Genomic DNA, 23388 nt, shown 5'->3' on the forward strand with positions numbered 1-23388 from the left:
AATTGCATCTTGAGTATTCGAGTATTCGGGACCTAAACATGGCGAATGGTAGGCGAAACGGGCAACTTCTCCATCTTGTCATCGCCAAGCTCACTTCTTTCCAGGTTCTCCTCAGCCTCGTCAATGCCCATGGCGTCACTGGCAATGGCATCCTTGCTCTCTACGCGCTTCTTCGTAACCAGAAGATGCTCCATCTGGCCTCGACCACTCACGGAGGACGAAGAAGATCCTCGGACAGCAGAGGCAACACGGAAACCCGTCTCAACAGACTGCTGGACGGGAAGCTGGGGAAGAGGTCGTCGCACTCGGCCCGTGGCCTGGCGAGGAGGCCTGATGTTTTCCTGGTTCCCATAGCGGCCAGAAGGGTCCGTCATTCGCAGGCGCTCCCTTGTCTGCTGACTGAGGAACACGCCACCATCACGTTCGAGGTCGCGGAGGACATCTAAGGCAAATGTGAGCCCGGCCAGTTTGGTATGGATATCAGGGCTAGTTCCAGCTTGGCCGTTGGAGGAGCCGGCGGTGTCTGATTTGGTATCCTGGCTGGCGGCGGTGAGCCGAGGACGGTTGGTCGCCGTCTTGGAAGAGCTGCCTGATCCGGAAGCAGCCTCTTTGCTCTCCTCCTTTCGGGGGCTCTTCTCGCCCTCCTCGGGAATGGTGACAACTCCTTGAGCCACGCGATTCACGGCAGCGCGGTGGCGTCTAGCAGCGCGATTGAAACGGGGCATGCCCTGCTGGTCGTCGTCCTCAAGAATAGGGTCCTTGACCTCGAAGCTCCGCTTGGGGAGGGGCAACATTGATTGAGCCTTTACCTGAGGCATGGACTTCACTTCGAGGCTCGCCTTAGCAGCAGCCTCTTTGGCAGAAACCTCCCTGGCGGCGGCCTCCTTGGCCATGTTCTTAATGTGCTCCTCTTCGATCTTCTGGAGCTCTGCTTTCTGGATGAGTCGCGGCTGGCCAACGTACACACGCGGGGCCTTGCTCATCGCCTTCTGATCGCCACCCGCACTCTTCTTAGCGAACAGCTTCCAATCTCCCGACTCCTCCCACTTGCGTCGCTGACCACGGCAATCACCGCAGCCGACAGTATCGGAGGTTCGGACCGCAATGGAAGGCCCCAAGGTGGTGCCGCAGCAGCAACAGCCCAGACAGCAGGAACAATTGCCGCACGCGTTGCACTCGGCGCATGCTTCTCCCATATTCTCGGGATTGCGGCAGCAACAATCGAATTGGCAGCAGTCACAATCCTTGCAAGCGCCGGTCGTGACACAAGTGGAGCATGATTTGCACGACACACAGTGACAGTCGGTCTTGTAGTTGCAGCTCTCACAGGCTTCTATGGTGATGGGGCAGACGTCAGTAAAAGATCCCGTCCCAATACCTCTTGAACTTCGACAGAAGGGGAGCGGTCACATCACATACTCTTCAGAGGCTGAGGGAGTTGATTAATCTGTACTGGGAACGAGGTGTTTCCGATATTGACCTGGCCGCACTTGACCAGATTATCAATGTCAGGGTGGACCGTGAGAGCCTGGTACAGGGTCAATTGCGTTAGGAAGCCATGATAGGAAGACAGAGAAGAGGAAAACAGGGAAGAGGGGGACAGAAGAGAAATGTTCCTCTGGAAGAGGCACGACTCACATAGCGCTGCATCTCAATAACGTGAGCCAAGCTGGTCTCCTTCTCAAAAGCCCGACGCCACTCGCGAGACATCCACCAATAGCTCGAAAGAGTCTTCGGCTGCTGCATCTGATGGATTTCCCTCTCGACATCCTCATCTCCGGGCCAAGGGAGGCCGGAGAGATCGGGAAACGGGACGTTGGACGACATTCTGGGCCTAAGAGACGCTCTGCGTGCAGTCGACTGACGTAAATGTTTGAGGTTGGATGCAGGGGAAGGTCTAGGAGGGAGGCCTGGGGGAGGTTGAAGAGGTCTTCCAGCCCAGTCGCGATCTTTATTATGTGAATTTTGGACAGCCTGCTCAGCTTGTCGTGACAAGAGCTCGCGAAGCGCGTCGTCGATGGGCTCACCAGGCTTGGGAGGAACGATGGTGAGGTAAGCATCCCCGTCAGGTGTGTACGAAACCTTGAGGTTGATATTCACGCCCGGAGAAGACGGGCCGCTTGAATCACTGGCGGGCTTGGTGCTAGGGTTCGTGGCCGCCCGGTTGGAGTCGTTCATGGGTGTGCCTTCCGGAGCTGGTTCTTTGCCTTTCTGCTTAGGGTCCCAGGGCTTCTTGACTGCCTCACCCTCTTGTCGGGCAGAAGCGTAATAGTTCTCGAGCACTCGTTGGGCTTCAGTAGCTTCGTCGAGCAAGTCGGGGGCGATGTTGCCGTTAGAAAAATGCAGAGACGCCACGTCGTCGAGATCCATCCTGTCACTGTCGATGGCTTTATCTTTGGAAGAGTCCGCGTTGGGTTTGGTGTCGAGGGAGAACCGGACTTTGGTCGTCTTCTTCCCGCCACCGCCCGCGGCTTTGTCGCCGTTGCTGGACATTGTGAGATCGCTTGATTTCTGCTCTCTCAAGAATTAATAAACGCTTTAAAACTTGAGGAATAGATGGGATATGATGTTTTCTCTTCTCCCAAGGGAGGGCGGATAGTGGTGTTTGATGGAATTTTTTTTTTCACAGGAAAACACAGGAGAAGAAGTTGGAAAGGTTTTAAACAAGGGCAGATATTTTAAATAGCTCTATCCTAAGCTTAAGAATTCTGCTGATCTGAATGCGTGATTGAGGCTAGAAGAATAAGGGATGAAGGGTTCGTGATGTTGAAACTACGATGTGAAGTTGAAGTTGAAGTTGGCGGTGGTAATGATGCATGTAAGTCAGGGGCACCAGAGGAAAGGGAAGGAGCAATGGAACTAGCAAGGCAGCAATTGAAAAGGTACATTGAATCTGCACTTGGGAGTGATTTGAAGGAAAGACAGACCAAAGAGGACTAGAGAAGGATGGAAAGTGCAACCGGGGACTTCTGGACAGTTTCAATATTGATGCTTCAGATTTCATGGGTGTGGTTGGGAAGAAACATATTGGAATCAATATACTTTGGCGTGGAGAGACGTTATGGCATTTGGCACTCGAAGACATGAAAATGCGTTTCCTGAGATAAAGAAGACCAAAAACATTGAATTAGATTTCTCCATCTCTTGAAGACTTGGACTAGAAACTGGGAATTGCTTCTATGGAAATGCCTTCAAACTAGAGGCCAAATAAAACATAGTCCTAAAGACCTCCACTACTATGCAAAAGCGATATATATAGAGTCTATTGATTTCGAAATGTAGTCCAAGCTGGGGCAACCATTCAACAGTTTCTTAAGAGCCTTGGAGACCAGCACCGGCAGTTCGCAATGTTAAAAACAGACAAATATGAGAGAGAAAATGACAAACGCATCCCAAGATGACCAGCCGACAGTAACCCAGCCCTATACCGACTGGCTGGACCAACTCACAGTTTCTGGGAGGTACCTCCGTCATTCTGGACATCCCTCTCCTCTCTAGCGTCAACTTCTTGCTGCTTCTTCTTTTTCTCGAGGGCCTGCAGGTATTTTTGGTGGTTAATGGTAATAGCGGCATCGCCAACTTCCTTGTGATGCTCTCGAATAAACTGCCGCGCTCGTTCAATATCGTAGTATCCCTCAGGATCCCGCAAAGGCCAAGGAGGAACAACCCCGAAAGACTCATCGCCATCAAGGACAATCTTCTTCATAGCACTCAGCATGTTGCCTCTATAGGCTGGATCCACATTCGGGCCATACTCGGCAAGCAGACGCTCCTTGATCTCCTTGTTCCAGAGCTCATGCCTCTGGCGCTCAATGAGGAAATCTTTCAATCGCTGGTCGTATTCCTCCTTGATGGGGAACTTGGCGAAGATTTCAGCTCGTACAGATTCTCGGGTGCGCCTCTGCTTAAGGAATCGGCCCTCTGCGCGGCAGCGGGGAATGAAATCTTCGACCCAATTGCGGTAGCATGGTCGGCCCCTCATGCGACGGCGGTCGTTAGACCTGAGGACTTTCTTATCCTCCATAATGGCCTGTTCCGTAGCGGAGGTTGGGGCGGCAGCCAACGAATCGCCCTCGGCACTCTCCGCAGCCCCAGGGGGAAGCGGACGGACATAAAACATGGGAGACGTAGCGGCGTATTCGTACAAGTCATCGAGGGACTCGAAGGGCTGATCCCGGAAGCCATTTACGTCGAGACCGAGAACCTTCAGAACCTCGACAGGGTCATCCGTGATCTTGATCTTTGCCCTATTTCGGTTGATGTTTTCGATCTCGGGGATTCGAATTGACAAGGCCGTCTCATCGACAACGAGGCCACAGCCTCGGATCATGGAGCCAAGGATGTTCCAGAGATCGCCGTGGGCATGTCTGAAGAGGATCCACTGCAAGGCCTGGAGTGAAGGGGAGATTGCCACATCGATCTGGATGAAACGAGGCCGGTCACCATCTTTCTCTCCTATATCTTGGAATTCTTGTGGCCATGGGATCGCGTAGTGAGCGTGGCCGTGATTTTCCGAAATGGTTCTGATGGCGCCGAGGACCTTTGATATATCATGGACAAGAGATCGGGGATTTGTTTCATTCGTATAGCTACCGGGGTTGGGCAACTCGGGGGAAATTCCGAAGATCTCTTTGCGATGCCATGTGACTAGGATGTCAACATCGCCGTAAGTTGTCTTCGCAGGGCCATCGATGGGCGAGGCGACGCAAACGAAAAGTTCAAGAAGGGCACGATGGCAACGGGCCTTTACATGATTGTATACCTCGGGAGGCATGCGGGGGGTGAACAAAGGGTTGGGCCCGGAGGCGAAAATGCTACCACCCATTGCCTGTAAGCAAGTTTAGAGTGCTTTGTTTCTTTGTTTCCCCAATGGAAATTGTTTGCCTGCGGCTCGAGTCGATATCCAAATTGGGAACGACAGACAGCCGGAAGGTTGCTTCCCAAAGGCAAGAAGCTTCAGGCTTCGCTTATTGAATCTAAGTCCACGCCCGCGTCATCCACATGCAACAGAAGGACAGAAGCACGAGGAAACAGAGGGATGGAAGAGGCAGGAACGGAATAAGTATATATTGCCCCCAGTGCCTGAGTGTGATGGTATTGTGATCGTGGTCGTGATAGTAGAAGCTCGACGGGAGGGTGTGGAAGGGACCCGGCCTTAGTAAACCGGACTAAGTGACGAATTCGATTCTATCCACAACTTGAGGAATGCGGCCCATGTTTTTCAAGGGTTGGTCTTCTGCGAGCTGGACATGCGCTTCAGCGGCTCTCACTGACCGGCTAGGGAAGCAAGATCGGAGAGACTGGTCGAAATCTTGAAAAGGGAAGAGAGCTAGTTCGAGTGTAACAGAGAGCGGAAAATCGGATTACTTCTTATAGCCTCATTTTCCCTGCATCACACAGGCCGACCAAAGGGTCGAGTGAGTCAAGATGTGGAATCGAGACACAGCCTCATGAGCCAAGTTTAGGGCTGAGCTCGGCCAAAAGAGTCAGGGTCTAGATGGCAATGAAAACAAGAAATTTGGGATATAGAAAACAAAATAAATAAATAGACAGACTAAACTTAGTTAATGAAGGTGAAGAAGAAGGAGGTTTAAGATTTGATCTTAAGGTTGAACAAGGAGGCTGCGACTGCCTGAGTGAATGAGTTGATGTGGGTGTGAATGAATTTGGTGTCGAGGTGTGATAGTTGATGTATAGTGCAGACAATAAACTATTCACACAGTCTTGTCCCAACATCTCAAGCTTCAACTGTTACGCTTTTACCCATTGCTCTCGTCAAGATCTTGATCGTATCTCATCTACAATCTAATGTTCTTCGCTCAATCAGCTTGCTATCTGCGTGTCCAAGGACCCTCACCTTCAGACAGGCCATTTTCTGACAGATAAACAATAAACTTGACCCGACTCTGACCCTCTCGTCATTTTGCTGGCTCGACCATCCATCAGCAGCAACTACACCATGGAGGCTGCCATGAGGAGACATTTCTTCCACCACGGTCAGCCGGTGAGTACTAGATTTGAGTATATTCAATGGCTTATAATATTCTAACTCATTTTGCAGGGCCTGGAAGAGGAAAAGAAGGACTGCCACCTGTGTCAGATCCGCAGTTTCTCCACTCATCAAGACTACCCCATCACCGTCGTCAACGAAGTCGACGACACCCCCCTGCCCCCCGACTTTCGTTTCATAGACAGCGTAGTCCTAGGAAAAGGCGTCAAACCCGCCGAGGCTAGTTTCCGAAGCGGGTGCGAGTGCCGAAAGGACGAGCTCTGCCAGTTTGGCGGATGCCAGTGTCTCGGTGACGTCGAGGAGGACGACTCCGAAGATGAGGGCTCGACGAGACAGAATCGCCGGCTGCAAGTGTATGCGTATCAGACGCGAGGTCAAAGGGCAGGCATGCTGAACCCCAAGATGCTGAGGCCGGAGAGTCGAGCGCCGATTTACGAATGTCATGAGGGGTGCGCGTGTAGCTACAATTGTCCGAATCGCGTGGTTGAGCGAGGTCGTCGGGTGCCTCTTCAGATTTTTAGGACCACTAACCGTGGATGGGGTAAGGATACATTATTCGAGATTTCTAACCATTCCCTCCCCCCTGCCTTTGCGCTCGGCTAATCAGCCTCGTTTCTACATAGGAGTACGGTGTACCCAAGACATCCAAAAGGGCCAGTTCGTCGACCGCTACTTTGGCGAAGTCATCACCGCAAAGGCAGCAGACCGCCGCCGGAAACTCTCCGACATCGCTAGGAAAAAGGACGTCTACCTCTTTGCGCTTGACAAGTTTCACGACCCCGACTCCCTCGACCCGCGTCTTTCCCAGCCGCCGCTCCTCGTCGACGGGGAATTCATGTCGGGTCCAACCCGCTTCATCAACCACTCGTGTGCGCCCAACTTGCGTATCTACGCGCGTGTGGGAGACCACGCCGACAAGCATCTGCATGATCTGGCGTTGTTCGCCATCGCTGACATTCCTAAGAACACCGAGCTTACGTTTGACTATATTGATGGAGTCGAGGATGAAGAGGAAGACTTGTCGAACCCTGCGACGCTTAAGGAGATGACGAAATGCTTATGCGGGAGCTCAAATTGCCGCGGGTTCCTATGGTAGCACATGGCCCTTTTTCTGCATACGTTTACTCTTGGGTTTGGAGCCTTCAGCTCTGGATTCACGGGATGGGATAGATCGATTCGGGATAGTTCTAGTGTGATCTGATAGGGCAGCTAGAATTGATATGACAGATGATTCTGAGACCCCGAAGCCAGCGATCTTGTGTTCCTGAGCTGAACGCGCCGGCATTTTCAACCCCCAACAAAGCCGGCTAGTTTTAGGTGTGCAACTCGCCCGGGATGCGTAAACAGGGCTCTCTTTTCTCAGTAGTCTATTCGCCAAACCAAACCAGCCGCCTACACCAGACCGACCACCTTCCTGTTTATCCCAAGCTCAACAGTGTACTTCGTCCGTTCTTCTAGAAGACCACGTGATCTCTTTCGTCGTGGGAAACCCCTATCTTCGACCAATGCAGGTCGCCTCTCCGAGGATCCTTCCACCTTTGATAGATTTGATGTTTTGTTTAAGCCTCAGATTTTAGACCTATTGTGATATAATGGATCACGAGCGGAAGCCAGTCCAGGCGTTGGACTAACAAGAACGTTCGGGAGCTTCTGAAGGGACCTTCCAGGGACTAAGGGCATACACATATTATTAACACTGTATGGATAAGGCTTCAGAGAAGTTGCATCACATTTAACTCTGCGGGAAGGATACACGGAAACACAGGAACAATACAGTATGCAGCCTAGAAGGGAACTGTGGGGGCCACCTGGCTCCAATTGTCCCTTGGCAATTTGCAGTGGAGTCGAGCGTTGAGCCATTGAACAATTGATCCTCGTGCTGCAACTGGACGGATGGAGATTGGAGATTGCTTTGCTGTCCCATCAACGATAATTCCCAAATCCAGCTCAAGCCAGCTTGGAGGGGGCATCGCACATCGCACATCGCACATCGCACATCTCACATCACCACCGCCTCCCATAGCCGCCTCCTATGTCCATCCACTTCCCGCACTAATGCGATACGGGCTATCAGAACATTGATCCTGCGACCTCCGAGTCGTGCCACCCCTTTCCGACCCTGGCCTAGGCAGCTTTAATTACCCTCGATCCCGACTATCGTATCCGCCCGCTGCTCAACTTCGAAGTCTCGACCTCCGTTCTGCCCCTTACCTGGCCCGCAGTTTAGTCGTTCTGCCCTTCTTAGTGTTCGCGAGCGAGGCATTGTTCTCTGCATACCCTTTCGATGGTTGCGCCCGCTATCCCGGAGTACGTTTAAATAGATGCTGCCTCCCCGACGTCACCGACATATCGTATTCTTTTAATGCTGACGCGGACTTGGCGATAGGCTCACCGAAGAGGTGCTCCACGAGTCAATTGATGCGCGAACCGAGGCCCTAGTTACTCTTCGCGAGCTTGGCCCTCCCGATCTAGTCCACCTCCTAAAGCACGCTGCTCGAAACCCGAACAAGCAGGTGCGCATTTCTCCCAATACTCGAGGGTTCCCGCGGGACGGATATGGCTCGCGCGGAAGTGTTAAAGACTGACTCTTGAATTAGCTCGGAGTCTACCACCATGTAACCGGTGTCGATGCCTCGTCCTCGGCCAGTCTTGCCGCATACATCAATACCTTGACGCACACCGAATCCCACCCTCATCAGCAACAGACCAAGATCGCCGAGGGTCTATACTGGTTAGTTTTTTTTTCATCCTTTCTGATGCTCTGCAGTTGAGCCTCACGCTGCTCGCGATATTCCCGAAAACTCGTAACCATCGCCGGTTGGTCTGAAGCTAATCTTGCCAATCTTTCCAACAGCTGTTACAATGCCTTCTCCCGTCTCGACATGCGCGTGCACGTTACCATTCCCGGTTCCGTCCTGGCCTACTGTGTTGACGAGCGCGGCGAGCAGAAGCCGGCTACGGATGAGCTCTGGCTCGAGACGTACTTGTGTAGTGTGCTCCGTGCCTACTCGTATGCCGACGACGGTAGCGGAGAGACTATTCGGAAGATTATGGGTGTGCGGAGATTTAATCCCGTGACGAACACTGAGTCTGAGCATCGCTTCCTCAATGCTGCCGAGCAATTGTTCTTCAAGGGTATGCTTCTAATCCCTGCTTTTTTTTTTCGGGTGACTGGCTCTGCTCGTGTTCCATTGCTAACTGGTAGAACTCTACTCTGGTCATACAGGCTGGCAACTGGGATCCGATTCTATCGTACAAGTACCGAGCAACGTTGCGAACCACTTGACGACCGGCCTACTCAGATACTTCGAAACCACCGGCCGATACACCTCCGGCATCAACCTGTTTGAGAAGCTCAGGACCCAGAACATCGAGGTGGCCTCGCTCCTGGCCAAGGTACTGTTCATGGGCAACGAAGAAGTACGCGGTGTGCGGATACTCCACGAAGCTCTAAAGGAGACCCCCATGGACTACTCTATGCTCGACACCCAGGCCGAGTTCCTATTGAAAAAGGCCCTGACTGCGGCCACTCCCGAGCAAAAGGAGGAGAGGTTACGACTCGCCCTCGGATGTGCCGACAGGAGCACCATTGCCGCCCCAAGCGAGTTCCGGACCTGGGCGAGGTTAGCAGAGGTATACGTCGCCATGGAAGATTGGGAACACGCCCTCGCCGTCCTGAACTCGTGTCCCATGTTCACGTACCAGGACAAGGATGCCCCCATCATGCCCGAGCCCAAGGACGTCTACCTCCCCACCCTCGCGGCGACGAGGCTGGACGAGATCGACAGCGAGCCCGAGTCCCGCTTCTCGGAGCAAGTCGACCCGAGCCTCCTCAACCTTCGCGCGGCGTCATACAAGGGAACGTTTAGGCTGGCCTATAACATTCTTACGGAGATGACGGCGAAGCTCGGCTGGGACCAGCTGCTCAAGATTCGGAGCAGCGTCTTTGTTATGGAGGACGAGTATAGGAACGAGAAGCAGGACCAGCCGCGTAGGGGTTCAACTACGGCGGTTGCGCCGAACCTGCGGAACCCTAGCACTGACGGCCTCCGTGGAAGCCCGAGGTCCTCGGCCGAGAGTGACGAGTCTGATGAGAATTCGGGTGCGGCAGATAAGGCGGAGGAGGCTGGAGAGGCACCTAAGACTAATGGCGATTCGTCGCCGGAGAAGCCTTCCAATACGATAGACCCGGGTGTAGTAAAGGCCGACGGTGAAAAGGTAAGCTGCCCAGAGCTATCTCCCGCCGCAGGTGATGTAGGGAAAGAAAAAAAAAAAGTGGAAGTATCTGCTAACAAGACCACCCAATCCCAGTCCGACTCGCCCGATCAACCCCTCTCCAAACTCAACAACAAACGCCTCTGCGAACGCTGGCTCGACAGCCTCTTCATGGTCCTCTACGAAGACCTCCGCGTCTACACAATCTGGCGCACGCAAATGGCCCAATACCGCGCCCAGTCCATGCAGTACAAGAAATCCGCCGAAGAGTGGGAGATCCTCGGCTCCCTCGCCGACCGCCTCCAGCACGTCGACGAAGCCGTCGAGGCCTACCGCGCCTGCCTAGGCCAGCGCTTCTCCCCCAAGGCCCTGACGGGGATCCTCCACGCGCTCGAGCGCCGCGGGCGTAGCGCTTGGGACCCCCATCACCGCGACACCACCTCCGCTGCCGGGAACACGTCCTCGACGCACATTAATACGACGCGCGAGACCGTCGCGTCCGTTATACGGCTCGTTACGTGGCAGTATCGCTGGTATTCGGAGTTTTCGCCCGAGCTGCTGCATACGATCCGTGCGCTTATTGAGGACGAGGGCGCGTTGAAGGTTAGGAGCATCATTCAGGCGACGAGTCTGCCGCAGAATGTGCTGGATCTTACGCATCACTATGCGGCGCTTTGTGCGACGTTTAGGAGCAGTGGGACGGATGGTTAGCGGAGAGGATGAGGGAATAAAAAGGGGGCATGTTTTCCGCGGTAGAGAAGGAGAGAGTGTGACGAAGTCTGAAGAGGTCCTTTTATGACTGAGGGGAAAGGAGGGCAGGACGATGATCGTGTGGGAGGGGTTCTTTTATTATCGGTTGATGGGGATGGGATTTGATAATTATGCTTTTCTTGTGTCTGGAATCGATCCCATTAGACTTGTTGCTTTCTGAGCCTTGGCTTTGGCATTGTAGCATGAGTGATTGTGCCTTTTCTGTCACCGTTAGCCCGAATCCCGTCGTAGTCGAATGCTATTGATGATTGGTACCGAAACAGGGGACTGATCATTGGTTTTCGCCTCATAAACCAGCCGAGATGAAGAGGGCCCTCACTTCCAACGTCCGTCCTCATCAAGGAACTCGCAACAAAGTTTGAAAATGCCACTTGCAAGAAAAAAGCACCGGCGCGAATCACAAAGTCAACTGGCCATATCCTAGCCAAAACTCCAGCTTTTGTTGAAAAATAAGTTTTTTACGTTTCCTAGCCAGATTCTTTTGTTCTCTCCTAAACCCAGCCCGTTCCTTCGTTCCTTCAAGGGAACATGTTAAAAACAAAAGCCAAACAACAAAAACACCTCCAAGAGATATTCATTTCCTTCCTCTTTTTTGTATCACCGGTTGAATTGGGACATATCATCATTACACCTTATTTCCGTCAAGTTGAGTCTTTGCCCAGGAAATCAGAAAACAAGAAAAAAGCACGCAGATAAAAAGACAAAAACATTCCGTTATCCTGCCCCCGCCCCATGCAAGCCATGCTGTTGAAACCAAAGACTGCGTTGTCGGTTGAACTTGAGAGGAAAATTCAAAGTCCAAGCATAAAAAGAAAAGAGGATTAGAAAAGCAAAAAGGAGAGGGCGATTCTGGAGACGTCGTCGCAGAAACTCCCCAAAGTTTTGTTTAGAATGCTGGAATATGGTATCTAGTGTCTATCCGAGAGTTGAAAACTCGGGTGGTGTACAAGGGGAAAGATGGTTTAGAGAATTTAGTATCGGTAGCTAGGAAGAACGACGGATGTTAGCAAGGACTTGTTTATAGTGAACGCTTATTAGGCCTCTGGTGGGGGAAGTGAAAAACATACATCTCGGACTTGAAGGGGCCCTCGACCGTGAGGCCGAGGTACTCAGCCTGGACGGGGGTGAGCTTGGAGAGCTCGACGTTGCAGTGGGCAAGGTGGAGCCTGGCGACCTCCTCGTCGAGGGTCTTGGGAAGGACGTAGACGCCAACCTCGAACTTCTTCTCGGTGGCGAACTCGACGTACTTCTTGGCCCACTCCTCGTCGGCGCTCTTGTAGAGCATGATCTGGGCGAGGACCTGGTTGGTGAAGGAGCAGGACATGACGAAGGAAGAGTGACCAGTGGCACAGCCGAGGTTGACGAGACGGCCCTCGGCGAGGAGGATGATGTGCCTGCCGTTCTTGAGGAGGAAGCGGTCAACCTGGGGCTTGATGTTCTGAACGCTGGCAGCGTTGGCCTTGAGCCAGGCAACGTCGATCTCAATGTCGAAGTGGCCAATGTCTAGAAAGTATCGAAGATTAATATTGGAAAAGTGGGGGGGTAAAAAAATTCAGCTCGCAGAGAATCACTTACTGCAAACAATAGCGTCGTTGGGCATCTGCTCAAAGTGCTCGGCGGTGAGAATGTCTCGGCAACCGGTGGTGGTGACGAAGATCTGACCGACGGCGGCGGCCTTCTCCATGGTGGTGACTTGGAAACCAGCCATGGCGGCCTGGAGGGCGTTGATGGGGTCGATCTCGGTGACGATGACACGAGCACCCATGCCAGCAAGGGAGGCGGCGCAGCCCTTACCGACATCACCGTAACCAGCAACGACGGCAATCTTGCCAGCAATCATGACGTCGGTAGCACGCTTGATACCGTCGATGAGAGACTCACGGCAGCCGTACAAGTTGTCGAACTTGGACTTGGTGACGCTGTCGTTGACGTTGATGGCAGGGACGAGGAGCTTGCCAGACTTGAACATGCGGTAGAGGTGGTGGACACCGGTAGTGGTCTCCTCGGAGACACCGAAGCAGCCCTTGAGCATCTCGGGGTACTTGTTGTGAACGAGGCTGGTGAGGTCACCGCCGTCGTCGAGGATAAGGTTGAGAGTCTTGCCATCCTTGAAGGCCTGGAGCTGCTGCTCGAGACACCAGTTGTACTCCTCCTCGGTCTCACCCTTCCAGGCGAAGACGGGAACACCGGCGGCGGCAATGGCAGCGGCGGCGTGGTCCTGGGTAGAGAAGATGTTGCACGAAGTCCAGGTGACCTCGGCACCGAGAGCGACGAGGGTCTCGATGAGGACGGCGGTCTGGATAGTCATGTGAAGGCAGCCAGCAATGCGGGCACCCTTGAGAGGCTGATCAGCGGCATACCTCTTGCGGGTGGAGATAAGACCGGGCATCTCGTTCTCGGCGAGCTCAATCTCCTTGCGGCCGAAAGCCGCGAGGGAGAGGTCAGCGACCTTGAACTTGTGGGCGGGGGCAGACATTGTGAGAAAAAGGAGGGGTTATTTTTATGGAGGGGTTCAATTGAGGCTTCACGAGATGTCCGAGAGATGTCTTATCTCAGGAAAGGGGAGAGGTGGAATGGAAATTGAAGAAAGTGGAAAAAGGACGAGATAATTCCAAGAGGAATGCAAGGTAAAAAGGGAAGAGGAGAGGAAGGGGGAGAAGTTTTATCCTATTGTTGAGGAGGGGAAGGAAGGAGGGAAAAAGAACAGCTTCTCTGTTGCTTCTGGTTACAAGGGTTGGCGGGGAAGGTGCTACTTTGCGTTGAATTTTTTTCCTTTTCTCTCCTTTTAGCGGGGAAGGTGGGGGCGGGGCTAAAACGAGATAACGAGAAACCCCGTTTCTCAGTCCTGGGAACCCGCGGCAGTCGTCAACAAGAGCTCGACAGCTCCTTAAATCGGCCTACACGTGGTGAAAACAGGCGTTGAATAGCTGAGAAACGGTGGGTGTCTAAAATTGACTAGCAATTAGTTTCTCTACTCTGCTGCCTACGAAGTACGTTGGAGCTGCTCTCGAGCAGTAACGCACTCAATTCATGAGATTATGGAGTACTTCGGCGACAATTTCGCTCAATCTCGATTGTCTGCTCTGGTGTCAGCTTACTTCGTGTTGCGTTGACCTCCCTAGAAGTACTGCCGTAGCAGAGGCTGGAAAACGACATTGTAGACCCGGCAGGAGCTGGCTTTCTTGCTGTGCCTTGACCTGTCCTGGCAATTTTGAAGGTGGAGGGGTAACAATTGAAATGTAATCGTCCGACCTGCATGGCTTGTCAGGATGCTGACCGCCTCACCCTCACCACCCCTCACTCTACCCGTTTGGCCTCTTTGTGCATCAGTGTTGTTGCCCAACGTAAGCACACTCCGAGCCCTCAAGAGATTTGAATCTACAATTACCGTCGAGCAGCAGATGAGAGATGAGAAAAGAGAAAACAAATTTATCGGCAGGAGAGGGAATCAATTCATGACATCCAGCATTAAAAGAGCTCCCATCAAGTGTCATACATGTTAATACATGTGGCCCAGCCTCTCCCAAACGCCAGTAATATGCAATTATAGACCGCCCCTCTCTACCAACCTCGTACCTCCTTACTTTTTGGGGTTTCGTGTTCTCCAATCAACAACAGTGAAACCCGGCTGGCTCGGAGTAACCGTCTAAACGAAAAGCACACGGGTAGTAGTGATCCCTCTTCGTCTCGGTCGACTTGGCTCGACATGCTCCGGGGTCATACCGGATTATCTCGCCTCTGAACCGTAGAGAGAAGACAGAAAAAAAAAGAGGACTAAAAAAAGACCAAAAGGATAAAAAAGAACTATTCGCTATTTTCCCCTCATCCCTCAAAATACCCCCTTTTCATTTCGGCATCAAGTTCTCCCTCACAGCAAACATCTTGGCGCTGACATTAGCAGTGAAGCCATCAACCTGCTTCGCGTACTGCTCGACCTGCTTGGCGTTGAGCATGCCCTCGAGCCTGCTGGGCTCCTGAGGAAGCTTGAACAGCCTCTGCCACTCGTCCTCGGGGAGGGGCTGTTGCTTGGCCGCGACGCGGGCCGCGTTCTCCGCCTTGCGCTTGGCCTGCCATTGCGTAATCTTAGCCTGCTCACGGCCGAGCTGTCGCTGGTAGAACTGGAAGTTGTTCAGGTCGGTGTAGTGAGACTCGATGCTGTCGAGGAGGAGGTCGCACGTCTTTTCTAGGAACGGGTCGATCGACACGTCGAGGGAGTCGAGAGAGGGGTAGAGGGGGGGGTTGACGGGGTCCTCGCTGAGATCGTCGAGGGACGCGGGGGGTTCCGAGGGATCCCGGATGGGCGCGGGGGGGATCTGGTGGAGGAACGAGGTCAAGAGATGGGAGTTGTGGACGATGACGGGGAACTCGACGATGATGTCCTTGAAGTTGAGTTTCGACTTTTGGAGGCTAGAAGGTGTGTGAACATTATGGTCAAAATGTAATAAAGAAAAAGTACTAGGGCGGGGCGCGGAACCATACCTTTCAGTCGTAAACTTGCCCTCCTTGTACGCAGTCATGAAGCTAGGCGACAACTTGAAAGCGCGAAGGCTCAAAGCACCCTGCGAACTGCGGCTGACATCATGCACAAGAGCGACAGTGCGGTCGTTATCCTTCTGGTAGTGATACTGGTTCTCGATGAAGGTGAGGTTGACAAAGTTGCCCATGGCGGCGCTGGTGTACCATCCGACGTTATTGGCGTCGATGTTGATCTCCTTCATGTACCTGATCATGTCGTTCTGGTAGGCGATGTTGGGCTTCTGGCGCGGGGCGTTGGCCGCGAGCGAGGAGGCATCATTCTGGTGCGAGTCGGATCCGGGTACTTCGAAGATGGGGAAGGGGAAGGCGTTGGTGACCTCGAGGACTCCGTTGTTGTCCATACCGACGAGGGATCCAGTCGCGGTGGTGGGGAATGACGACGAGCAGTGCTTCGAGATCTTCATGAGGACGAGGGCCTCGACCTGGACCGTCTTGAACGGCACATCTTTGGATGCGTCAGCCATGGTTGCTGCTGGATGAGTCTTTGGAGAGGATTCGTTTCGAGTAGGAGATGAAGTTTGCGACCGGGGATGTAATTTCCGAGAGAAAGAGATCGAGTCGGCGGACGTAATCGGGATCGGATCCTTAGGGGGGGTATCTATCTCCTTGTGATCGCGGAACGGAATCGCCTCGTCTTTCTGACACGAAGGATGGGCTTGGTGTGTTCAAATTGGCGATAAATTTTTGTGGGAGGGGCTAGAGGCGGTGGCTAGTGGCAGAATTTCCGCCTCCCACCCTGCCACCTGGAGCAAGCTACGCCAGCTGATGACACTCGGACGAGATCTCCCCACTCTGCAATGTGACGAATTTGGGATATCTTCGCTCCTATTCGACAATGGCGGAATCGGCCAACGTCGTCTCAACCAGGGTCCCACGTCGAGGACAATCCACTTGATGCTTCATCCATCATCGTCCTCGACATTCCTGATTCTTCCCTCGGAAGTCATATTTCGGGATTCTCAAGCTTCTCTTGGTGACGATGTGGTATTTACGCTGCTGATCTCCGTCTTCTTGGTATTCCAAGATGTATCGTTCTCTTTCGCCGACAAGGCGGCCCTTGATCGCGTCATCCCAAGTGCCGATTAGATGATCAAACTTTAACCTTTTATCTCTCAGCCAAGCTTTGAGATTTCCGTGAGAGCCAAGCTCGGCCTTTCTGTCTTACGAAGTACGTCCCCGATCCCTCTCCGGGATGAGAGACCTCAGTCACTTCCAGGCAGCCGGTAGGAATCGAAACCGTTTCCATTATGAGGTCGTATTAGTCGCTATCAAAGCCCCAGTACAACCTCGCTCATGTGAACTCTCCCGTGCAATATCTCCTTTTTTTCATATTTTACTCATTTCCCCTTCCCGGAACGCCCGCTACCTATCATGCATGCCCATTTAACCGCCAATCGTTTCCTTCGTCCGTCATTGACCACCGGTGTAATCATCGGACCACTCAATCAGCTTCCACTCCGTAGCACCAGGCCCTATGATGAGCCTATGCCGATCAATCTTCCAGTGGGAATACATGGAAGCTGTGGCTCTCGCCGCCCTGCGATGGCCAGCCGTATGTCCGGCGCGAATGGCGTCGTCTCTGGAGCGCCAGACGCACGTGGCAAGGTTCCTCCCATCTGTGTCCGGATGGCCAAACCAGTACCTAATTTCAAGAGTTGGTCAGCTCGATCTGGCGAATTGACTTTTTTCCCGTCTCTTGTTCCGGCTAGTTCCGTCCTTTTTCCTTGTTCCGATTGTGTGCTTTTTCCATTGAATGATGCGTGGCGCTCGGTGTGTAAGCCCCCGAGGGCGAAAACAAGGAAGAAAAAGGGACCCGAGAAAAAAAAAAAAAAAAGCAAAAACTTACTTCAGGAACCCGCCACAGGCTACAGCTTCCGCATGAGCCGCCTCATCCAGAATGCCCAAGTCTTCGTACACCGTAGTCGGAGGTATTTGAGATCGGAAAGCGACAATGAAGAAGGACGTCTCGGCGAATCCGTCTCCAGCCGATTCGCGCAGCTTGTCCAGGACTTCGACCCAGTTGAAAGAATCGAGGTAGGGAGCCGTCGCGTAGTCATCGCGTACGCATCGTAGGTGAGTTAGGGCTTTGGCGAAGAGGGCGTTTTCATTGTCGAGTGTGGAGAGGTTGAGGAGATGCTCGGGCGTGGTGTAAGGGGAGGTGACGAGGAACTGGGTGGGATTCTCTGGGGTTGTTTGCCGGGTTGAGTCCTGGGAGGACTGGGGAGTGTCGAGGAGTCTCATTATGGAGGGAGGATAATAGGATTTTGTGTATATAGGAGAGAGGAGCGGAAGATAGAAAAGGAGGGGGGAGGCCGAATGGTCCTCTGCCAGCGCCTACAAGATACGTTTAACGAAAGAATGACAAGAAGACATGCAGAAAATGAAAGCTTTAGACATGGGTACCAGCTACATATTCATATTTTATATGTCTAACCCATTGGTAACGACCAGGAACGCCGAGAAAATAGCAACCGGACCTTGCCGGATGATGAAGGGACTCGCGGGATGGTGTCATCGAGGCCGTTGATTCACCGCATGTCACAAAGTCCGGGGTTCGGCTAACCTCTCTGACAAGCGCCTCCGCCCTGTTTCGAAACCCTTAGTTCTTATCACTGCTAATGAGTGCTAATTGATGGATTGCGTTGCATATCCAGCATTGCTTCTAATACGACCGGTGTACGAAGGACGACCAATAATGAAATAGCATTCTCCGCTTCGGCTGCCGTTGTGCCCGTAGTGATCGGCCTGGTCCCCGAGGTCGAGTAAGAGCTGAAGAAGTGATTTCCAAGTCACACCGCCTGTAACCTGAATTTCGCCCTATTCGTTTTTCTTTACTTTTCTTTTACTCCTTCACTCGAGTAGTCGTTTCAAGTATAGATCCCACTGCTTATTGACTTTCCCCTAGAATTCTTCGATGGCGGGAAGATGGAGCCAAGTCGCCTCTTCGGGGCCTGTGGTGGCGCTTGGCTTTTTCATGAGGCCATTTTTTGCAATGGCATAATTTGCCTTGCCTTTCTGGTTCACTAGGACGCCGAAGGGAGATATTATACGTTTGGATTTATTCTAACGCGATTTAGTTTCTTTTTTTCAAAATCCGTACCGAACTCGTAAGTGTGCTTCTTCGTAGAATGGATATTGAGGCTAGTCAACATCTCGCATCGTCCCACAAGACAAGCGGAACTCATACGAGACGATAGCGAGATGAAAGTCGACCTCCAACTACCAAAAAGTAAAAGAGAGAGGAAAAAATGTAGAAACTGTTTTTTTACCTATAACCCAACCCACATCTCTGCCATCCCCTTCTGCTCAGGCACCACACTCCTCAACCTCCCCTCCGCCAAGGCAACCCTCACATTCCCCATGGCCCACTCCTCCATCTTCGTCTGCGTCTCGACCGTCCAGGTCCCCATGTGCGGGACCAGTAGCACGGAGGGGTTCGTGACGAGGCCCGGGTGGATCTCGGGTTCGTTCTCGTATACGTCTAGGCCGACGGAGGAGACGGTACCGTCGGCCAGGGCGTCGACGAGGGCCGCTTCGTCAATGACCGCGCCGCGGGCGGTGTTGACTATCACTATACCCTTTTTCATTATGGCGAATTGGGGCTTGGAGATGGAGTGGCGGGTTTGGGGCTGGATGGATGTTAGGTTCTCGTGTAATGGAATAATGGAATAACAGAGAAGAGGGAAAAAAATGAGAAATGAGCGGAGTGAAAACTCACATTCAGCGGCAGATTCAAACTCAAAACATCACTCTCCCTCAGCAACGTCTCAAAATCAACAAACTCAGCCTCACACTCCCTCTCCAGATCCTCCGCCAACCTCGTCCGGTTATAATACCGAATCCTCATCCCAAATGCCAGCGCCTTCTTGGCCATGTTCCTCCCGATGCCGCCCATACCCAGGATGCCGAGTACCTTACCCTGGGGATCGTGGCCGAACGCCGGAGGTGGGTTTCCCCGCCAGGTACCAGCGCGCAGGGCCGTCATGGAGCTGGAAAGGTTGCGCAGGGCGCCGAGCATGAGCCAGATGTTGAGGTCGGCTGTGGCGTCGTCGACGGCGGTGGGGGTGTTGGAGACGAGGATGGAGCGGTCTGTACAGGCGGGGATGTCGATTGAGTCGTAGCCGGCGCCTTTGAGTCCGGTTAGTCTCCCCCATGAAATTTCTTTATATATATATAGATGTATATATCTTGTTTTCTTAAGAGATGAATGGTTGGGGATGGGGAGGCTGGCATACCGCAGTGGCAGATGAATCTCAGACTCGATGGGAGGGCGGCAATCAATTCGGTGTCGACGAGGCCTGTGACACTATAAAAGGTACGGTAGGCGACCTTCACGCCGTCGAAAGCTCCAGAGCGGCATTCGGCGATCAGCTCATCGCGATTAGTCGCCTTGGGGACAATGATGTCGGCGATCTCGCCGATTGATGACCACGTCTCGTGGGCGCTGAGAGGATGTTAGCTGAGCGGTTGGGCTTCGGATGCATGTTTTTTTTGCCGGTGAGATCTAGATGGGGCTTGGCTGGGACGATGGTGGTATAGGATATAGAGAAATGTCATGAAAGAAAATTAGGGTAGCGTAGCAATATTCCATATATCTATACTGATAGATGAATAAAGAATATGGATTGAGAGGAGGAACCAGAGCCAGATGAGGGAGTGTGGAACGGCAGGACATATAACACTTACTGTTCAACCAGGCCGAGCTGCAAGACTTTTGGCCGCCCCGAGGATCCCATTGCGCGGAAATAGATTGATTGATGCTTTGATAGATATACAACTGAATATACCAAAGAGAGGTCTCGCTTACAATTTGCGGTATTGGCGAAACCCGGTTTTGGAAATAAAAACGAAGTTACGTGCCTTTTATTTGTTTCCTTTTTTTGGCCGCTCTATGCAGACGATATCAATATCTGACTCACTTCCGAAAAGACGCCTTCACCAAAAACCAGGAAATCAAATCAAGAGAGCATTGGATCGGTTCTCGCACATTCGAGGCGGGGGCGGGGAAGTCTTTCTTCGACGGAATCCAGGAAATCCAAAAGGAGCACAGCGCGGGGTTTCGCGGGGCTCGCGGGGGTCCCCGGGTCGCCGGGTGCATCCTTCCCTGGCACCAACATCGCCCAGCGCCAGGGTTAATCCGCGGAGCTCGATATCGCACTTGACTGAAAAGAGTAAACAGGACGCACACCGGGGCGAGATTTCGTCGTCGCCATGGGCTCGAGATACGTTAGCGTCTGAACTCGGTCAGGTCTGCAAACGGCCGCTGTCCTGCAGCCGGCTGTGCTGGTCCTGCAGAGAGGACAGGGGTCTACGTGCGACGTGGATTCACCAGTGATCTCGACATGTTGGAGCAGGGTTTGGATCACTTCTGCCCGAAGCTTTTGCCGAGAAGATGCCTTGAATTACTAACTCCGAAGCCTGATGCCGTCGGGGCTCTTGGACTTGAATCCAGCACTGTTCTGGTCCATGTCGGCATGTGGAGATGCTGGATTTGATTTCTCTCCCTTTTATCTCTTATCATTCCTCCCTCATCCCAGATGGAAGTAATACGCAATCTCAACCCTGTTCCTTTCTTCATGGATTCAAGTAGGGTTCATTGGTTCATTACTCTCCTAAAGTTCCCTGTTAACATATGGAACATCCAAACCGAATTTGTCACTAGGTTCGAGGCGTCTAGAACCCCTCCAATATTTACGACAACCACCAACGGACTCTGACACACGTCGCGGGCCATACCGTATCACGCCTCAGCTGAATCCTCTCATATTCGTTTGTAATCAGGGTTTAAATGATATGGGAATATTGAATAGCGTATGATTCTATTTAAAGAGAAGGATTCGTATTGCTTGAATAGTGTATCAACTTCAGTCTCAAATCCGCCATCAACTTCCCAATGGTGCCCAATCCCCCTTACCGATAAACCGGAACGTTAATCCTCGAACGGTTCCCTCAGCCATCTCAATCTCACACCGTACAACCTCGTAGTGGTCCGTCTCATAGTACCGGAGTGAGTCCTCCTGGTCTTGACTCTCAACCTGAAAGGCTCGGCCCTGAATGAGGTCTCCAGTTCCCTGCACCGAGTCCGTCAAAGCCAGGTACTTCCCAGCCCACAACCCCAAAGTCCCACGGACCCTAGCGGAGACGTAGGAAGGCTCATCTCCAAAATTGAGGAGGCGGCGAAGACGGACTGGGTCTGCGAGCGTGCCGTAAAAGAAATACCAGACGGGATATTGGTCTTGCTTCGGAAAGAGCTTCGGGTCGTTCTCCGAGTTGGGGCGGTGTTGCGGCATTGTAGCATCGATGTTCAGCGTCGGGGAGGCGGAGAAGGGATCTAGGTCTTTCCTTGCCTTTGAATAACGAATGAGAGTAGGTTGAAATAGGGGGTTGACTTTCGCGAGATGGTGGATAATCTTATCTCGTGTTCTAGCATCAACAATGCAGAACTGGGAGACTTCGCCATCTTCATCCGTTGCTGTGTTTAAAGGAAGTGTATCGGAGATTTCGCCCATGGCCTTGACTGCTTCAACATCGGCTAGCGGGCCTTCGAGTTTAAGCAGGAATGTTGCCGAGGTGGCACTGGCTCTCTTCGTAGGTTGAGGCTGCTCTTGACGGCGAGATCGCCGGCTCTGGAGCCAGCAGAAGTGCTCATACGCCTCGCGGTCGTAGCCCTGATCTTCCATCTCTGCACGGACTAGCGCCCAGTGTTCGTCTGAGATGGTAGACTGCTGGAAATCGGCTTGCTTGTTGTTGATTTGGCGAACTGCGTCTGCGTAATCGTAGTTGAAAAGCGCTTGCCATCTCTCGATGGTTTGGAGGTCAGGCTGATCTGATACATCATCCGGCTGTTGGACGGACATCTGGGCCATGGATTCCAGCTCGGCCAAGAGATCCATTGTGCAGGAAGTTTGCTGGTCTTGCGTATGTCCTAAAGTCTCTTCTGAGGCGTTCTCGAATCTCAAAGTTGCTGTCGTATCAAAGATATGTACCGGCTTGGGTTTTGTCAGGTATCGCAGTTTCGATTAGCAATGGTTTTGAAGTTTCGCATATAAGGGAGAAAGAGAGAAAGAACGAAGAACAGGAAGGAAATAGTCAGCGCAAGGGGAAAGGTGAAGTTTGACCAAATCTGTTGACAAAGCGACCGTTGAACAACTACATCAGACATGTGAACCAATTTTCTTCTCTAAGCCTGCTTCATCTGATATCTAGTTGTCCTTTTTTCCACTTAGCTGATCTTTCTTGGGATATTATTCCTATATCTAAAATTGCTTCCTCGTGACAGATGAGAGAGAGGAGGATCGAAATTGGATTGTAACGGTAACTTCGTTAAGTTGACGGCTGAGGCCATCACTTGGCGCCGAGATGCTATGTATGCTAAGATGTAGTTGAGGTAGGACGAGATGACAATCCGGCCTCAAGTCTGTTACGAAAACCATGAGTTCCGTACAATAATACCTGGCCTCTGATCAGTCTTTCAGGTCAGATCGGAGGAGTTCGTACAAGGCGGATGCTCCCAGCCCCTGAACCATGTGTATCGGCTTCGAAAACGTCCTTGATTTGGTCGAGAAAGCCCTCTCTTCTGCCAGTAGCGAGAAACATTGAATGAGCACTTCGTTTTTTCTCGATCCTCCCTGCCATCGCTTTCCCGTCGCTTCTGCATTTCGACGTCGGCTCTCCTCAACCCATGCCGTCTCGCCCAGAGCCAGCAAATCTCCAGAGACGGGCGCTTCTTGCTTTCCACACCCAAAGCCCAGGTATATTCGATATGAAGAAAAGACATCTAAACACGCTGGAAAGGTTGAAAACCCTATAAGTGCCTCACAATCATTTGTATTCACCCTTAGCTTTTCTTTTTTCCC

General features: G+C 52.4%; 6 protein-coding genes and 3 pseudogenes across 6 annotated transcripts; 2 read left to right on the forward strand and 7 right to left on the reverse strand.

Annotated features, from left to right (window-relative positions):
• Nucleotides 1–32: 32 nt before the first annotated feature.
• On the reverse strand, nt 33–2493 carry SAPIO_CDS0048 (uncharacterized protein; the record flags this gene model as incomplete). The annotated part of the gene is made up of 3 exons (XM_016782928.1): nt 33–1333; nt 1420–1528; nt 1639–2493. 3 exons carry the CDS (start codon nt 2491–2493, stop codon nt 33–35), a joined length of 2265 nt encoding a protein of 754 aa, XP_016646561.1.
• A 952-nt stretch (nt 2494–3445) lies between these two features.
• Nucleotides 3446–4825, reverse strand: SAPIO_CDS0049 (annotated as a pseudogene; the record flags this gene model as incomplete).
• A 1134-nt stretch (nt 4826–5959) lies between these two features.
• Nucleotides 5960–7106, forward strand: SAPIO_CDS0050 (annotated as a pseudogene; the record flags this gene model as incomplete).
• A 1188-nt stretch (nt 7107–8294) lies between these two features.
• On the forward strand, nt 8295–10936 carry SAPIO_CDS0051 (Bud site selection protein; the record flags this gene model as incomplete). The annotated part of the gene is made up of 6 exons (XM_016782929.1): nt 8295–8317; nt 8397–8523; nt 8608–8741; nt 8865–9145; nt 9237–10228; nt 10322–10936. 6 exons carry the CDS (start codon nt 8295–8297, stop codon nt 10934–10936), a joined length of 2172 nt encoding a protein of 723 aa, XP_016646562.1.
• A 1031-nt stretch (nt 10937–11967) lies between these two features.
• SAPIO_CDS0052 (Adenosylhomocysteinase) lies at nt 11968–13472 on the reverse strand (the record flags this gene model as incomplete). Its single annotated transcript, XM_016782930.1, has 3 exons — nt 11968–11980; nt 12064–12499; nt 12572–13472. The coding sequence occupies 3 exons, from the start codon at nt 13470–13472 to the stop codon at nt 11968–11970; spliced, it is 1350 nt and encodes a 449-aa protein (XP_016646563.1).
• A 1369-nt stretch (nt 13473–14841) lies between these two features.
• On the reverse strand, nt 14842–15996 carry SAPIO_CDS0053 (Eukaryotic translation initiation factor 3 subunit H; the record flags this gene model as incomplete). Its single annotated transcript, XM_016782931.1, has 2 exons — nt 14842–15403; nt 15476–15996. The coding sequence occupies 2 exons, from the start codon at nt 15994–15996 to the stop codon at nt 14842–14844; spliced, it is 1083 nt and encodes a 360-aa protein (XP_016646564.1).
• A 946-nt stretch (nt 15997–16942) lies between these two features.
• On the reverse strand, nt 16943–17773 carry SAPIO_CDS0054 (uncharacterized protein; the record flags this gene model as incomplete). Its single annotated transcript, XM_016782932.1, has 2 exons — nt 16943–17174; nt 17379–17773. 2 exons carry the CDS (start codon nt 17771–17773, stop codon nt 16943–16945), a joined length of 627 nt encoding a protein of 208 aa, XP_016646565.1.
• Nucleotides 17774–18801: 1028 nt separating this feature from the next.
• SAPIO_CDS0055 (Glyoxylate reductase) lies at nt 18802–20268 on the reverse strand (the record flags this gene model as incomplete). Its single annotated transcript, XM_016782933.1, has 4 exons — nt 18802–19161; nt 19251–19660; nt 19768–19976; nt 20219–20268. The coding sequence occupies 4 exons, from the start codon at nt 20266–20268 to the stop codon at nt 18802–18804; spliced, it is 1029 nt and encodes a 342-aa protein (XP_016646566.1).
• A 1146-nt stretch (nt 20269–21414) lies between these two features.
• SAPIO_CDS0056 lies at nt 21415–22425 on the reverse strand (annotated as a pseudogene; the record flags this gene model as incomplete).
• Between the last annotated feature and the right edge of the window lie 963 nt (nt 22426–23388).

The sequence above is a fragment of the Scedosporium apiospermum genome (genome assembly GCF_000732125.1).
Source record: "Scedosporium apiospermum strain IHEM 14462 chromosome Unknown SEQ_SAPIO_0011, whole genome shotgun sequence".
Lineage (NCBI taxonomy): Eukaryota > Fungi > Ascomycota > Sordariomycetes > Microascales > Microascaceae > Scedosporium > Scedosporium apiospermum.